Genomic DNA, 16661 nt, shown 5'->3' with positions numbered 1-16661 from the left:
TTGCAACTGCACATGGGGACAAAGATCGTACTTTTTGGAGAAATGTCCTCTGGTCTGATGAAACAAAAATAGAACTGTTTGGCCATAATGACCATCGTTATGTTTGGAGGAAAAAGGGGGAATGCTTAGCAAGCCGAAGAACACCATCCCAACCGTGAAGCACGGGGGTGGCAGCATCATGTTGTGGGGGTGCTTTGCTGCAGGAGGGACTGATGCACTTCACAAAATAGATGGCATCATGAGGTAGGAACAGTATGTGGATATATTGAAGCAACATCTCAAGACATCAGTCAGGCAGTTAAAGCTTGGTCGCAAATGGGTCTTCCAAATGAACAATGACCCCAAGCATACTTCCAGTTGTGGCAAAATGGCTTAAGGACAACAAAGGCAAGGTATTGGAGTGGCCATCACAAAGCCCTGACCTCAATCCTATAGAACATTTGTGGGCACAACTGAAAAAGCGTGTGCGTGCAAGGAGGCCTACAAACCTGACTCAGTTACACCAGCTCTGTCAGGAGGAATGGGCCAAAATTCACCCAACTTATTGTGGGAAGCTTGTGGAAAGCTAAGTTACCCAAGTTAAACAATTTAAAGGCAATGCTACCAAATACTAATTGAGTGTATGTAAACTTCTGACCCACTGAGAATGTGATGAAAGAAATAAAAGCTTAAATAAATCTCTACTATTATCCTGACATTTCACATTCTTAAAATAAAGTGGTGATCCTAACTGACCTAAGACAAGGAATTTTTACTTGGAATAAATGTCAGGAATTGTGAAAAACTGAGATTAAATGTATTTGGCTAAGGTGTATGTAAACTTCTGACTTCAACTGAATAATCCACATAATAATTAACATTTCCTGTTCCTGCAGGATTATTTTCCAGCTGCAGCAAACTGGCTCAAATTAAGATTCTACATCGATAAAACCTATATCTATGCCCTCCGACGAACCATCAAACAGACAAAGCGTCAATACAGGACTAAGATTGAATCGCATTACACCGGATCCAACGTTCGTCGGATGTGGCAGGGCTTACAAACTATTACAGACTACAAAGGGAAGCACAGCCGAGAGCTGCCCTTCGAGCCTAACAGACGAGCTAAATTACTTCTATGCTCACTTCGAGGCAAGTAACACCGAAACATGCATGAGAGCATCAGCTGTACCGGACGACTGTGTGATCACGCTCTCCGCAGCCGATGTGAGTAAGACCTTTAAACAGGTCAACATTCACAAGGCCGCAGGGCCAGACGGATTACCAGGATGTGTACTACGAGCATACGCTGACCAACTGGCAAGTGTCTTCACTGACATTTTCAAACTCTCCCTGTAGGAGTGTAATATCAATATGTTTCAAGCAGACCACCATAGTCCCTGTGCCCAGGATTACTAAGGTAACCCCCCTAAATGACTACCGACCCTTAGCACTCACATCTGTAGTGCCCTCAATGCTCATCATTAAGCTAAGGACCCTGGGATTAAACACCTCCCTCTGCAACTGGATACTGGACTTCCTGACGGGCCGCCCCCAGACGGTAAGGGTAAATAACAACACATCCGCCACGCTGATCCTCACCACGGGGGCCCCTCAGGGGTGCGTGCTCAGTCCCTCCTGTACTCCCTGTTCCCTCATGACTGCATGGCCGGGTACGACTCCAACACCATCATTAAGTTTTCCGATGACAGTGGTAGGCCTGATCACCGACAACAACGAGACAGCCTATAGGGAGGAGGTCAGAGAGCTGTTCATGTGGCGCCAGGACATCTACCTCTCTCTCAACGTGATCAAGACAAAGGAGATAATTGTGGACTACAGGAAAAGGAAGGCAGAGCACGCCCCCATTCTCATAGACAGGGCTGTAGTGGAGCGGGTTTAGAGCTTCAAGTTCCTTGGTGTCCACATCACCAACAAACTACCATGGTCCAAACACACCAAGACAGTTGTGAAGAGGGCACGACAAAACCTATTCCCCTTCAGGAGACTGAAAATATTTGGCATGGGTCCTCAGATCCTCAAAAGGTTTACAGCTGCACCATCGAGAGCATCCTAACTGGTTGCATCACTGCCTGGTAGGGCAAATGCTCGGCCTCTGACCGCAAGGCACTACAGAGGGTAGTGTGTCCGGCCCAGTACATCACTGGGGCCAAGCTTCCTGCCATCCAGGACCTCTATACCAGGTGGAGTCAGAAGCAAGGCAAGGCCCTAAAAATTGTCAAAGACTCCAGCCACCCTAGTCATACTGTTCTCTCTGCTACCGCATGGCAAGCGGTACCAGAGCACCAAGTCTAGGTCCAAGAGGCTTCTAAACAGCTTCTACCCCCCAAGCCATAAGACTCCTGAACATTTAATCAAATGGCTAGCCAGACTATTTGCATTGCCCCCACCCCCTCTCTTTTACGCTGCTGCTATTCTCTGTTTATTATCTATGCATAGTAACTTTAACTCTACCTACATGTACATATTACCTCGACTAACCGGTGTCCCCACACATTGACTGTTTACCGGTACCCCTTGTAGATAGCCTCGCTATTGTTATTTTACTGCTGCTCATTAATTATTTGTTACTTTTATTTCTTTCCTTTTTTTGTTGAAGGTATTTTATAAAAACTTTATTGTTGGTTAAGGGCTTGTAAGCATTTCACTGTAAGGTCTGTTGTATTCGGCGCGTGTGACAAATACAATTCGATTTGATTTGATTTGCAGAGACTACAGTATGTCTTACACCGTTCATCACACCAGAGCCCAACCGGTAAACACTACAATATGGGGATAGTTTCATTATCTAGTGAGGAAGAGAGGGCATGCTGAGCCAGAAAGAGTACAGTGATTTCTGCTTCACTTGTCTGTGAAGCTCTCTCTCTCTATGTCGTTAAGTGAAATCAGTAATGTGCCTTGATGGCTTGATAAACAGAGCAAAAGGCCTCTCAGGAGCAGACACTGAATGTGCCAAGTCAACTCATTTGTCTTGCAGACAGTGCCTTGGATCACATGGATCAACATTATTAATATTATTATTATTATTATTATTATTACAGCTGTGTTGACAGGACATGGATATAACCCACCATCTCTAATATCCATTTCAGACAGGAAACGCCACGTATTCGTTTAACCATTCATTAGTCTTGGCTCCGTCGTGGTGGCTCACTGCCAGAGCATACATAATAATTACAAGCAGAGTCCAAACAGAAAACAGACTCGCATGGCGAGTTGGGCATGTTACGACAATAGCGTGTCACCGAGAACGCCAGCGCATAGCGTGCGCGTGGCAACCATCAGAGAATGTGTGAGCAGGAACCTGGTCAACTAAATAGACTGCCACATCGAGGTAGAGTGATGAATCTAATTGGTGCAATATCAGCCGACGCAAACACTCAGGCTTCCTGTATGAACCTGCTGCGCTCGATGCGTTCCCAGATTGAGGAAGAAATTATACTCAACAGATGGTTTAGCGTTTAGTGTTCCATAAAGGCTTACTCATGTCGATGCACATATTGTTGCAAATCCCACTTGGCTGATCATATACTGAGACAGTATGGGCAACGTGCGGATCACACATACACACCAGAGTGCGTGCATCGATCATCAATTATTCCCAGCAGCCAATGCAGCTCCAGCCACTTTCCCTCCAACTCTTCACCCAGGTAAATATTCATCTTATGATTTACAACACAGCGGCGCGCAGTACTGCGCCGCACAACACCACACAGACTCCCTCCAAAGATGTCCGCCTGCATTATCCTCCGCTTATTCCACGAACAATCCCCAGCCCTATTAAACTACACCACTAATTACAACTCCTCGCAGCTTAACAGAGCCCAACAAAGCTACTCATTATAGAATGTCCCTGAAGGTGACAAATTATTTAAATTACATTTATTAAATTGGAAAATGATTAACAGCGGAGCGGGCAGGGAGCTCGCGGGGGGCCATCAGCCGCCTGGGCCCGCTCTGCCCTGGGCCTCCTGGCAGCTGGGCACACATGCTGTGGGGGATCGTCAGGCCGAGCATAGAGTGGGGCCATTGGCACTCGGCCATCACCTCCCTGTGGGCCTCTGATTACAATTAGCCAAATGGGACAGGGAGAGTCAGCGGGAGAGAGCCACAAAGGAACAGGGTGTACTGCTGCAGGTCAGGTACAGATAAGTTACATCGCATGGGACAGACTATTTCAATGTCAAAGGCCTCGTGGACAGTATGCCTGCTTATACAAGCTGCAATTTACATGTTGATAGAGTCAGTGCAACAGAAACATTGCTCTACAGGGCAAGCCAGCTACAGTACACTGACTTACTCATCACACAGATCTTAACATGAGTGCATTATACAAGGGGGCTATGTATGATCCAGCAATGTGGACTATACAGTAAATATACAGTGTGACATACATAAAGGCAGGCTTACCTTTACTTGGCCCACAAAAGAGTTGGCCTCCTCCTCTGTAACTGTTACGTTTTGGGGCATGAGTGGATCGAAGACGGGGTCATTATCGTTGACATCAGTGACCACAATATTCACAGTAGCCGTGGAGGTCTGGAAGCACAGAATAAAAAACAACACAATTATTGATCTCTGTTTTGAGCAAAGCCTCTGGCAAGAGCAAATCAGCGTGAGTTCTTTCTCCAAAACAGTAGCTTAAAAGCACAGCAGACTTCTCTGTATGTCATGCCTGACCCAATCAGAATGTGAGTGAATACATTTTATGTAATTCTTAAACTCTCTAATCAAATAATACATTTGGTTTCATTATTCAGGGCCAGGGTGGGTTTTCATCAACAAATCCACTTGTTTCCTGATTAACTGCTACAGCTCTTGCAATAATGCTGATATATTTGCATTTGCCATCATGTGATGAATGACAAATCTCCTCAGCTTTAGGTAAATTAGCATTTTTGTGTTCGATATGACAACGAGATGCTCCCAAACCAAACACATTTAGTTTTAGGTTCTTTTAGACGGTGCGTCTTGTCAAAATTATCACTTGATTAACAAGACTACTGAGCCGTATAGATATAGCACGTTAAATCTCTTCAGAAACCAGGATATATCACGACACAGGGACGAAAATCGCAGTACCCGGCACCGGATAATCTTGAGCTGGCTACGAGAGCATCCTGTGACCATAGCGACTTGCAGTCTATTATAGAAAATAGAACATGGAGTTCAAGGCTTTTATAAAACTGAATTAATCAACTGAATGCCCTTTTGACTTCTAGCTACACGTTTCCCCCGATAGAAGAACAGAATCCAGGAAGCTCATCCAGGTCAACAAGTGCAGGTAATCACATTTGAATTTTTTTGTCATTTAGCAGATGCTCTTATCCAGAGCGACTTACAGTTAGTGCATCCATCTTAAGATAGCCAGGTGAGACAACCACATACTGTATCACAGTCATAGGAAGTACATTTTCCCTCAAAGTATCTATCAGCAAAGTCTGTGCTAGTAAGAAAAGACAAGTGCGAGTATTAGTGCAAAGAAGGCAAGTTAATTAATCAAGGTACTCTATCACACTACTTAAAGTGGAACGGACACATATTTAGTACCATCAAATCTTATTCAAATATGCTCATATACAGTACAACCTTGGGAAGAATAAGGCAACATTTTTCATTGTGTGAGAAGCGAGCACATAGAATGTGATAATTGTCATGTTTTCATACATTCATAGAACGTTTGGAAATGACGTAGAGTCAGGAATCGGTGAACCTTCTATGGTAATATTAATGGGAAAGCAGCCATGCGCTTCGGGCCTTTAATAGAAATGTAGTGAATAAAAACAAATACAAACGTGTCAGTCTTGTCCTGGGCCAGAATCGACACAGACCGGTGTGCCATAACCAATCACTGCTAGATTAGGCAAATAAGCCATGCCAACAGCGGAACAGTGCAACACCTCTCCTTCAGTTGCCTATCCAGAACAACAACAACGTTAGCCTGAACCATACGAGTTCAAATCTAGCACAGAGGACAGTAAACCCTCTCAAACTTCTGGGGGAATAGTAGCCTGCTCGGCCTCCTGCAGTGCCCCCCAGCCCAATAACAACATGACATCCTTCCAGCTGCTAGCCAGCTAGCTACAAGGCTCTGTGTCATTTTAGGTTCTAGCTAGTTAAATGACTTAGCGATCAAGTCATATAGCTAGCTTGCTAAATAAGTAGATCATACATAATAGATAAGGTATAGCCTTAACCACATCGCTACTGCATCGCTAGATCGATTGTGTTGAGACTCCCAATCACCGCCCTTTTTTGTGATTTACAACCTGATAGCAATATTTATTAGACTACCTAGCGATTCATGGTGAATTTGATTAATCGTGCGGCAGGTAGCCTAGCGGTTAGAGAGGGTCGAGCCAGCAACCGGAGGGTTGCTAGTTCGAATCCTGCGTCCAGACAGAAAAGATATCTGGTAACAACAGCTCCCCAGGCGCACAGTGGCATCCCCCCGCACCTTTCCAAAATCTGTATGTGTCTAGGAGCGGAAGTCAAATTTTGGTTGGACCTTGTGTGCAACTGAACAATAAAGCGATCTTAAATATAACTTTTTTTTTAAAACCTCTTATGAAATTGGTTTTAAAGCACAAACTGCAAACGTGATATTTTAGACCAATATACTGATTATCTGTTCGTTTCATTTCTGCAAAGTAGTTAAACGGTGTCAGATCCACTTTAAGCCTGCTGGCTATAGAGGTGTGGTATTTAAAAGCCAATATTTAAGTGTGGAAAGTTAATCTGTACATAACCCATCACCGTGACTTCTCTTCAATTTAAAGTGATCCTGGTACCATTACCAGACCGTGGGAGGAAGGAAGAGTGATCACTGCCGGTCATCTAACATCTCAGCCTTTAAAGGTTTCATCTGTGGTCTGTGACGCTACAGACTGACTGGGTGTGTTCTTACTGACTCGCTGTTTCACAAATATGATGGATTCTCCAATTAGCTACTTTTTAGGCTGGCGGTATCAGAGCAGAACATTTAATAAGGCTCTGGGCCATCATGTTGATGCTGATTAATGAGGTCTGTGATGGATCACAAAAAGACTAAAGCCCCCAATCTCCTCCTTTATGAAGAAACTGCGACCATCAAACAAAACAATATCCAAACAGGACAATTCCTCATTGAATGACCAGATAATACAGTAATTGTCAGAGCCAGACAGATGGTTGCATCATTCAGAGGTTCTCTGTCTTTTGTCTAACAGCCGAAGAATTCAACATAAAAAAAACAACCAATTACAGCACAGAATAAATTAGCAACCTGTGGGTCGTTAGGCAGATATAGCTATAGCTAATTCCTTAGTGGTGGCTCTTGTATTCACACCGGCAACCCAAATCAGGCCGTACCTTAGAGCACTAGCCTACGGGGAGGACTAAACCGCCATTAGCCCAGAACATATGGCTTCCCTTCATCAGAAGAAGAACGGAGGAGAGAACAGTGTGCAGGTGTGCCCTCACAGCAGGAAGTCCCTTCAGTTTGCATCATCCCTTCCTAATGTCTAACCTCCTCATTCTCTTCTCCGCATTTAGCTTTGAAAGAACATCAAAGACATTCCTTCCCACAACACACCCAGAGGAATGCAAAAGTGAGGAATAATCCAAAACGAGGATGTGTGTTATTTTCTGCTGTTTTGTAATGTCAGAAAGAGCATTTGAGAGAGGCTGGGACTATTCGCGAGGCGTAACTTCATTATGCAAAACATCTATGCGCTACTTGAAACGTTTACTTGGAGCGAGGAGGGGTAGTAATGAGTGAACCGGACAAACACATAGGAAATTCAGGACTATTGCTTTGACATGAAAAGAATGGTGCACAGCATGTTCACTTTGACAAAGGTAAACACTCATGCTTCGTTTAGGACCAAAACGGCATTGTCTCTTCAAAGTGGTAATCAGCAGTAGAAACAATAACAAGGCATACTCCCCGCCCCCGTTTAGTAAAATGCTGAGGGATGGGGTTGGAGAATGTGACCACTCTCAAATTCATAGACCGAGCAAAGGACACAAGGACTGACCATCCACGATATCAAAATTATATCCATGTTTTGAGGCTATATAGTGTTTGTTTACACTTACTTTGTTTAAAAACATTGGAGTAAAAAAGGTTTCGATGGGGTACGACAGTCGAACTAAGCTCACGAGGCATTTATAAGTCAAATTCTTCAAGAATCAATGGGTACATATAATTAATGGATGTTCAAAAATGGATGTAACGACTGATGATTGCCCCTTTAAGACCAAACCGTACAACCAGTATTTATCAGCTATAACAGAGTATTATCTGACACCTCTGATATGACTGTATAATAGATACTGTCTGTCTCTCATGTGATCCTCATCAGATAATATTGGCTGGCCCCGGGCCCTCCAGGCCCCTCTGGCACACCTGCAGGTGCCTAGAGAAACACACGTTTCCAGTAGGAAACCAGGAAGGGAGGTCAAGCAGTTCTGGAGCGTCAGTGACAGTGGTGTGTGTGTGCGTGCGTCTGTGTGTGTACGTATGTTGTGTGTGTGTGTGTGTGTGTGTGTGTGTGTGTGTGTGTGTGTGTGTGTGTGTGTGTGTGTGTGTGTGTGTGTGTGTGTGTGTGTGTGTGTGTGTGTGTGTGTGTGTGTCCTAAGCCAGAGAGACCTTCCTAGTCCCTACGGGACTGTTTATTAGCTTGGCTAATGACCAGCTGATTTGGAAAGGTCAATGAATTTTAAAGGCCTCAGTCTCTGCCTTTACCCTACCCGCTCAGGCTGCAGCTTAAACTTTGCTCAATGTTTTATAGAATAAGTGGAAACGTGGAGGGCACAGAGGGGAGGAGAATGATGGCGAGCGCAGGGGAGGGAGGTTTTGCTGGTACTCACTGTCCGCTGTCTCATTTTACTTGCATGAGACAACCAACCACACTGGACTACTCTTTTAAGAAGAGGATGAGAGTTCCTCTCTCCACTAGGTGAGAGAGACCAGCTCTGAAAATATTGGCCAATTAAGTGATTCAATCTAGGGGGAGGTGCTTCAGGTATCAGAGTGTGCCAGAAGAGAGACGTTTGTATTCATTTCCATAAAGGTCAGCGCGGTAACGTGTCACACCTGCATTAAATATGCCGCCGCTGGCATCAAAGAGAATAATGTCACATGAATCGGTCTGCTGGCTTCCTCGTTAAGTGTGATATCGAAAGAGATGTTTTGGACATCGGGATTTGCAACGACAAGGCAAAGGTTTAGCCGTCATTAGAGTGATGTAGGTGGTTGCATCAAAGGTTTTTGAGATCATTCACATTTTCTCAACACTGGATACAACCTTTAAAGGTGGCCATGATTGATGACAAATCCGGCTATTGCATTATTAAATCAACCCCGATTTTCACCTAACAACCCCCGTTACTGTTATGCAACATCTTAGTCCTTGTTTTTATCATTTACAGTACATAAATCACTGCTACTCCAGTTTGTCCAGGATCCTATCAAAACAATGGACTGCAGACCTCCAACACAGTAAATAAGGCTAGCTACACAACCTGCCATGCACTTAACTGAATAGATCGAATAGATTAATGATCACAATACATTGACAATACACAGTACATTGATTGATGGTGAGACAGCACACAGATGAATGGATAAATGAAATAATTTATGACGGAGAATAGATTAACGAATAGATGGATAGAAGGACAATTGACGCAGGCTTACCCCTTCCGGATGGCCGTCTGAGGCTGTTACAACGAGAGTGTAGCGATCCTCTGTCTCCCTGTCCAGCGGTTTCCCCAGGACCAAAAGCCCTGACCTGGGGAGAGGAGACAAGAGACACGGTGGTTATTTTTCACTAACCACCACCAGAACACGACAAACTCGCATCATTCAATACAGTCCATTTGCAGCTTTCGTGAAACTTTCCCACTCACTCTGCTTCCCGCTGAGCCAGAAGCTTTCAGGGTTCCTAAATCAAACAGATCTCACGTAGTGATAAACAATACCCACACAGAAACAAGAAGACGTGAAGGAGACAGAAATTCTTGCATCAAAGTCTGCATTCAGACATTGTGAATGTGAACATTTCAACAAATGATTGAATCACAATTGAGACAGGTTTCAATTGGCCCAAAATCACAACTCTGTCAGTGTAAGCAGATTATTTTTCCTTCTAATGCAAAACCACCGTTTATTTTTGTTTGTATGTGGCTTATAATGGGGGTTTATGTAAATCTGGCTATTCAATTACATGCACGTCGGATACTGTGGGGCATGTGGACCCGCCAGCACATTAGAATGAAATGGAAGCTCCTTCTCTCGTTCTGCCGACAGAGGAGTTATATGTCGGCACTTTGACAAGCTACTGTAGCCTAACACACACACATGCTTTATAGAATTTACAGTGCACGGTCATTTGGTATGGGGTAGTCTTAGCATGCATACAGCAGTGGTTTCAGCCCTCTCACAGAGCGATCCCTGAGTGTTTAAATACATGGGATCATTATCTGCTGTCAGCTCTACACTCTTAGAAAAAAGGGTTATTCAGCTGCCCCTATAAGAGAACCCTTTTTGGTGCCAGGTGGAACCACTATTTCCAGGTAGAGCCCTTTTGGGTTCCACCCCAGAATCCAAGGTGTTAACCAAAAAGGTTTCTCCAAAGGGTACTCCTATGGGGACAGCCAAATAACGCTTTTATGTTCTAGACAGCACTTTTTGAAATATAAGTGTACATCTGTTAGCTGTCTGTCTGCTACAGCTCTCAGAGATGGGCCCAAACTAGAGGGCAGTGTACAGCCACCTAAGGAAACGCGTCTGCAACCACGCATCTCGATTTTCCCTCTACTTGTAGTTTTCTGATGGTTACTCACCAGCAGTCATTTAGACACCCATTAATCCGATATTAGAGGTACTTTTTAACTCAGTATTTTTAACGGTTCATAATCGGACGATCCTAAGAGTCCGGGTGCACACATCCTAAGAGGGATACGAGCTCCGTGAGGACCATCGTGGAATGATATGCCCCTGTTAAAATGAATTAGGCAAACGCAAAGCAGCACCTCAAATGCCGCCGCCACGACTCTCATGTATATTTATAAGCTATTCATAGAGAGCATTGTCTCTACACGCACACACACACACACACACACAATCATCCTCCCATTCGAAAACATCAAGGATGATGATAATGCCAAGCTGAAATGAAATATCATGATTATTAGCAGCTGGAAAAGCAAACTGGATCAGATCCAGATCATGTGAGAGAACCTCATTCACAAGGGTGTTGTTTTGAAGTGCTGAATAACTAAGAGAGTATTAAAGATATCATCTGAGGCCCACTAAGAGGCAACACAGAGCAGAGGTTATTCAACAGATTGTGATATGTAAGGCCTGCCCGTTCCTGGCAGGCCTGGCGATGAGACGCGGGCAGGTCTCTGATCACAATCACCTCTACAGCGGACTTAAAGTCTTGACATGCTGACGTTTTAAGTCTAATACAAAGCAATCAAATGGGTAACTTGTAAAACTGTCTTGTAAACAATCAACTCCTTAACTATACCAGTTGGATAAAAACAGCTTTCTTCGAAAGAAAAAGATAAATATGCTAGAACTGGCTCAGTAGTATGACAATGGGGATAATATGTGTCATGATAGGCACATGAATCTATCGGGATGAAACCATTAATAGGGGCTATATAAGAGGATACACTTTAGCTCTTCACCTCTAGGACTGGGGAGCTTGTCCCCTACTGTTTTAATTTGCCTCTTCATTGAGGAGACCGAGACAGGCGCAGGGCTTATTAACATTTTGTAGTTGTGGTATATGCAATTTCTTGGACCTGACAGTCTGCAACAGGAGAGGCATGATGACAATTTGAGTTTGGAGCTTTGATTGAAGTGGCCTCCGGTAGCACAGTTATGACTGCATGGCAATGTGCTGGTTATTGCAGAGAAAAACGGAGAGAGAGAGAGAGAGAGGGGTGGGGGGGGGGGGGGGGCAGAGGGAGAGAGATGGAGAGAGAGGAGAGAGCAGAGGGATAGCTCTTAGAGGTCTACCTGAGACCCGACCCAAGACCGAGTGGGTTCGGGTCCAAAATTCAAACTTGCCGATCAGGTGCGGATCGAGTCCTGCTATCAGTTATCGGGTCTATGTAATTAGAGCTGATAGACCCGAGTGGATCTGAATGGACCCAACCATGGCCTAGAGCATATTTGACTTGTAGAAGGCCTAGCCAAGATATAAAGAAATATTTGTTAACCAAAATAGCAACTTGCCAGGTAGCCTAGCAGTTAAGAGCATTGGGCCAGTAACTGAAAGGTGCTGGTTCAAATCTCAGAGCCGACTAGGTAAAAAATATGTTGATGTGCCCTTCAGCAAGGCACTAAACCCTCATTGCGCCTGTAAGTCGCTATGGATAAGAGACTTTGCTAAATGACAAAAAAATATGTTTTGTTACATTTGGGTATGGTTCGGGTCTAGGTCCGGTTGTAGCCGGGTCCATTCGGGTTCGGGTCTGATTGTTCTCGGGTCCGGGTCCCCATATTATTATACTTTTTTGTATTTTCCCCCCTTTTTCTTGCCAAATTCGTGATATAGCTTAGTGGCTAGAGCATTGGGCCAGTAACCTAAAGGTTGCTGGATCAAATCCCTGAGCTGACAAGGTAGAAATCTGTCGTTCTTCCCCTGAACAAGGCAATTAACCCACTGTTCCTAGGCCATCATTGTAAATAAGAATTTGTTCTTAACTGACTTGCCTAGTTAAATAAAGGTTCGAATTAAATTAAATAAAAAAAAATATATATCCAATTACGGTCTTGTCTTATCGCTACCCAACGAGCTCAGGAGAGGTGAAGGTCGAGTCATGCTTCCTCCGAAACATGACCTGCCAAACCGCGCTTCTAATAACACCCGCCCTCTTAACCTGGAAGCCAGCTGCACCAATGTGTCGGAGGAAGCAAACCCTCCCCTAACCCGCATGGCGCAGGGCCAATCGTGTGTCGCCCTATGGGACTCCCGGTCACGGCCGGTTGTGACACAGCCTGGGATCGAACCCAGGTCTGTAGTGATGTCTCAAGCTCTGCAATGCAGTGCCTTAGACCGCTGCGCCACTAGGGAGGACTGGGTCCCATTTTTTTTATTTTTTATAAATAAATCAGGTCCATTCAGCTCTGGGTCCAAAGCCTCAGGGGGAGAAGGCTTGCTTCGCCGCTAACCATAGAACAGTGCTCCCTAAAAAAATCGCAGCAAATCTTATTGCAGGCTTGGATTAAATCTATGAAATTGTAAGAGGAAATATTTACTCCAAGCCAAGGCACTAATACTATTCCCGCCAATACCAAAAGTGAAGCTCAGAGTAACCTTGGGACCAGTACTGTATAATCTGATATTTGGTCTGTTTTTAAACTGGGAGAGAATTGTTTTGGTTTTTATTCATTTATCACTTATTAATTATGTATTTGAGATGCTATCGTATCTACATTTTCAGCCCCTCGTGTCTCGCAGAGAGCTTCTGAGAGAGCAATTCAGTTTACTACAGATCACATATCATGGCAAACCACTATCCAAAACCCTTTCCCTAAATGGACTCCTCTGTAACAGGGTAATACTACTGCTGGCAAAGTTTCATGAATAAATCCTCTAGGATAATATAGGTAGGTGTTGTTGATGACTAAAATAAGCTTACGTTCGGGAGAGCTCGAAGAGGTCGTGGGAATCTCCGCTCTGGATGCTATAGGTAATAGGATCTCTTTCACGGTCCTTCGCCTGTAGAGACACAGAGACAGAGAGCCTCTTTCATGTCAAGTAAAACCCAATTTCACAATAGACAATGAAGAATACTGAATGACTTTACTCAGCAGTATCCGGTCCATTTCTACTTGATGCATTACAAACAATAGTTTGGTAGTATTAGTGGACAACAATACAATAATGATGTCTACAGTCTGAGTGGTCTACATAAACAGCTCGAACCATTTCTTCTCAAACAGAATAGACAGTAACATTGGTAATGTGTCTCATACCCTTCTGGTACAGACTAAAAATAAGCCAGCTCACCAGCTGTATACACTAAATGTTCTGAAGCAGATCCCACCGCCGCCGCCAAATGTCACCCTCTAGATAGAGTTCAGAGTTCATCACGCTAGGTCTGAACTAAAGAACAGTGTGGTATTGTGAAGAAGCCTCGTCCCCAGGCTCACCTGCAGGTGGAGGAGAGTGGCTCCGGTCCTCATGGCCTCGCTGACCTCCAGGCTGTAGAGGAAGCGGGGAAAGCGTGGGGGGCTCTGGTTGTTGGGTGGGAGCACCTCAATGTACACAGTGGTGATGGAGCTCCTGGGAGGGGAGATAAGGATGGGGGATGGGTGTGAAATTAATTCTGGTGAAAAACAACCCAGTGTGAAAAACCCTGATGAACACAGGGGTTAAAGTCGTTGGTAAACATTTTCACAATCAAGAGGCACTTTTATCAACTTTAACTGTCCTCCAAGAGCTTCGATTCTGACAGACAGAGACTGTGGGAGGGTTCTGTTTACAGTATGACAATCTGTGTGTGGGATGTAGGGTACACACAGATGCATTGGCTGTAGGTGTTTGTTTTGGGTTTCTTAGGTGTGTTTTGCAAGAAAATCTATATGACTGTAAATTAAAAAGCTGGTGGGTACTGTACGTAGGCTGAAATCCATAGTTGGTGAAAGAGCCACGTCCATTTGCGATATTACAAAAACAAAGAGGTTATTTCAAACAACTAACACTGTTTTTTCACTCAGACATCATTGTACGCACGAAAGAACAGCAGAGTATGTACTGTTACTTTGTTTTACCACGACGCTGGATGCTGTTCTCCTCTGTTTCATCACCAAACAAAAGTGAAATCACATTTGTGTACAGAACATTAAGCCGGGCCTGAACATTAACATAATTGAATGATTACAGGCACTTTTACAAGTCAATTTTAGAAAGACATATGGGGGACTTCTTAAGACTTGTTATTTCAAGACTTTTTCCCAATGGGGCATGAATCAAAACCTGTTAAACATGAATCAAATGGTTTTAAAGGATCGGCAGCATGTTCTGATCCTAGACATGCTACAAACAGTGCCCTGTAAGTCAGGGCCAACTCTCCCTCTCGTAAAACTTTGAAACTGAGCAGTGAAATGTTTTTAAATTTTTTCTCTGGGTTTTCAACCGTCCATGGTTGAAGCTCCAACTGGCCAATGCAACACCTGCTGCCTTTGCTAATATCAGCATTTATGTTCCTGCTCGACAAGATGGCACTCCAGACTTTTTACGTATTCACACCCCTAATAATCATCATTCACACCCCTAATAATCATCCAGTTTTATTTTGCATCTCTGTCCTTTACTTCTCAAAACAAAGGCTTCCAAGGTTCTTTGTACGATGAAACTTTTACCTGGCCGTGTTTCGGGAAAGACGAAAATCCGAGAACGGCTGCCACAGAAACCCCCAGTGGACTGAGGCCACAGAAACCCCCCAGTGAACTGAGGCCACAGAAACCCCCCAGTGGACTGAGGCCACAGAAACCCCCCAGTGAACTGAGGCCACAGAAACCCCCAGTGAACTGAGGCCACAGAAACCCCCCAGTGGACTGAGGCCAGAGAAACCCCCCAGTGAACTGAGGCCACAGAAACCCCCCAGTGAACTGAGGCCACAGAAACCCCCAGTGAACTGAGGCCACAGAAACCCCCCAGTGAACTGAGGCCACAGAAACCCCCAGTGGACTGAGGCCACAGAAACCCCCCAGTGAACTGAGGCCACAGAAACTCCCCCAGTAAACTGAGGCCACAGAAACTCCCCCGTGGACTGCGGCCACAGAATCCCACCAGTGAACTAAGGCCACAGAAATCCCCCAGTGGGTGCCTTAATGTTTTTCCTATAGAACTCAGCCGCCAGTTAGTTCCCAATTCACTACATTTCCTGCAAAAAAATCTCTTTCTATGTTAGTCTATTGAGCTATATTGATTCTGTGGCCACCAAGCATTACAGAGGGCACAAATGCGACACAGATTGAATTGAGTTGGAGGGTGGGTGGGCATTGCCAATTATTGTGAAAAGCCTCTCATTTCCGCTTTGGGTACCAAATGGGTCAGTCCTGAGAGTAATATCTATCAGCACATTGTTACAGGGATATTTCCACAGCAGAATGTGTTATCCTGCAGAACACTATCGATTTAAGAGAGCAAGAGAGAGGGGCAGAGAGAGAGAGATACATAAAAAAGGAGAGAGGGGGGGTGACAGAGAGGGAAAGGGGGAGAACGGCAGCAAAGGAGGGAGTCTGTGGCTGCTGCAAACGGAATGGAAAGTACCTGGTCCTCTGTGGTTCTCAGCCTTTACAGTCCGCGCCAGTTTCCAGCCACCATCACCTTACTCTACCTCTCCACGGCCCTGCTCGGTCTCCCCAACCCCCAGGCCTCCCCTCCAGCCTCCCATCCCTCGGGCCACCCCAGGGCTCCCTGATAGCCTCACCTCCTCTGGGACTCCGGGCCGTTATCCATGGCCTTCACGGTCAGGGCATAGGAGCGTCCCACGGCCAGGGAGATGCCTGGCATCACAGTGATCACTCCCGAGCGGTTATTGATGGCGAAGTGGCCTTGATTCCCCGCCAGGATCTTGTAGGTCACCAGCCCGTTGGGACCCTCGTCAGCATCCAGGGCCGTCAGCTGAAAGAGATACAGGAGAGGAGC

General features: G+C 44.9%; 1 protein-coding gene across 1 annotated transcript in view; it reads right to left on the bottom strand.

Moving 5' to 3' along the window:
- Positions 1 to 16661, bottom strand: part of LOC139580887 (protocadherin-15-like) — a 220646-nt gene that overhangs the window by 70891 nt on the left and 133094 nt on the right. Inside the window, exons 16-20 of the mRNA XM_071410010.1 lie at positions 16444 to 16637; positions 14159 to 14291; positions 13645 to 13724; positions 9683 to 9776; positions 4411 to 4539 (exon numbers count right to left, since the gene is read on the bottom strand). Of these exons, the coding sequence (XP_071266111.1) occupies positions 4411 to 4539; positions 9683 to 9776; positions 13645 to 13724; positions 14159 to 14291; positions 16444 to 16637 (630 nt within the window). The remainder of the gene's footprint in view (positions 1 to 4410; positions 4540 to 9682; positions 9777 to 13644; positions 13725 to 14158; positions 14292 to 16443; positions 16638 to 16661) is intronic.

The sequence above is a fragment of the Salvelinus alpinus genome, chromosome 7, assembly GCF_045679555.1.
Source record: "Salvelinus alpinus chromosome 7, SLU_Salpinus.1, whole genome shotgun sequence".
Lineage (NCBI taxonomy): Eukaryota > Metazoa > Chordata > Actinopteri > Salmoniformes > Salmonidae > Salvelinus > Salvelinus alpinus.
Note: the sequence above shows the minus strand (reverse complement) of the source record. Positions and strands in the feature narration are given on the sequence as shown.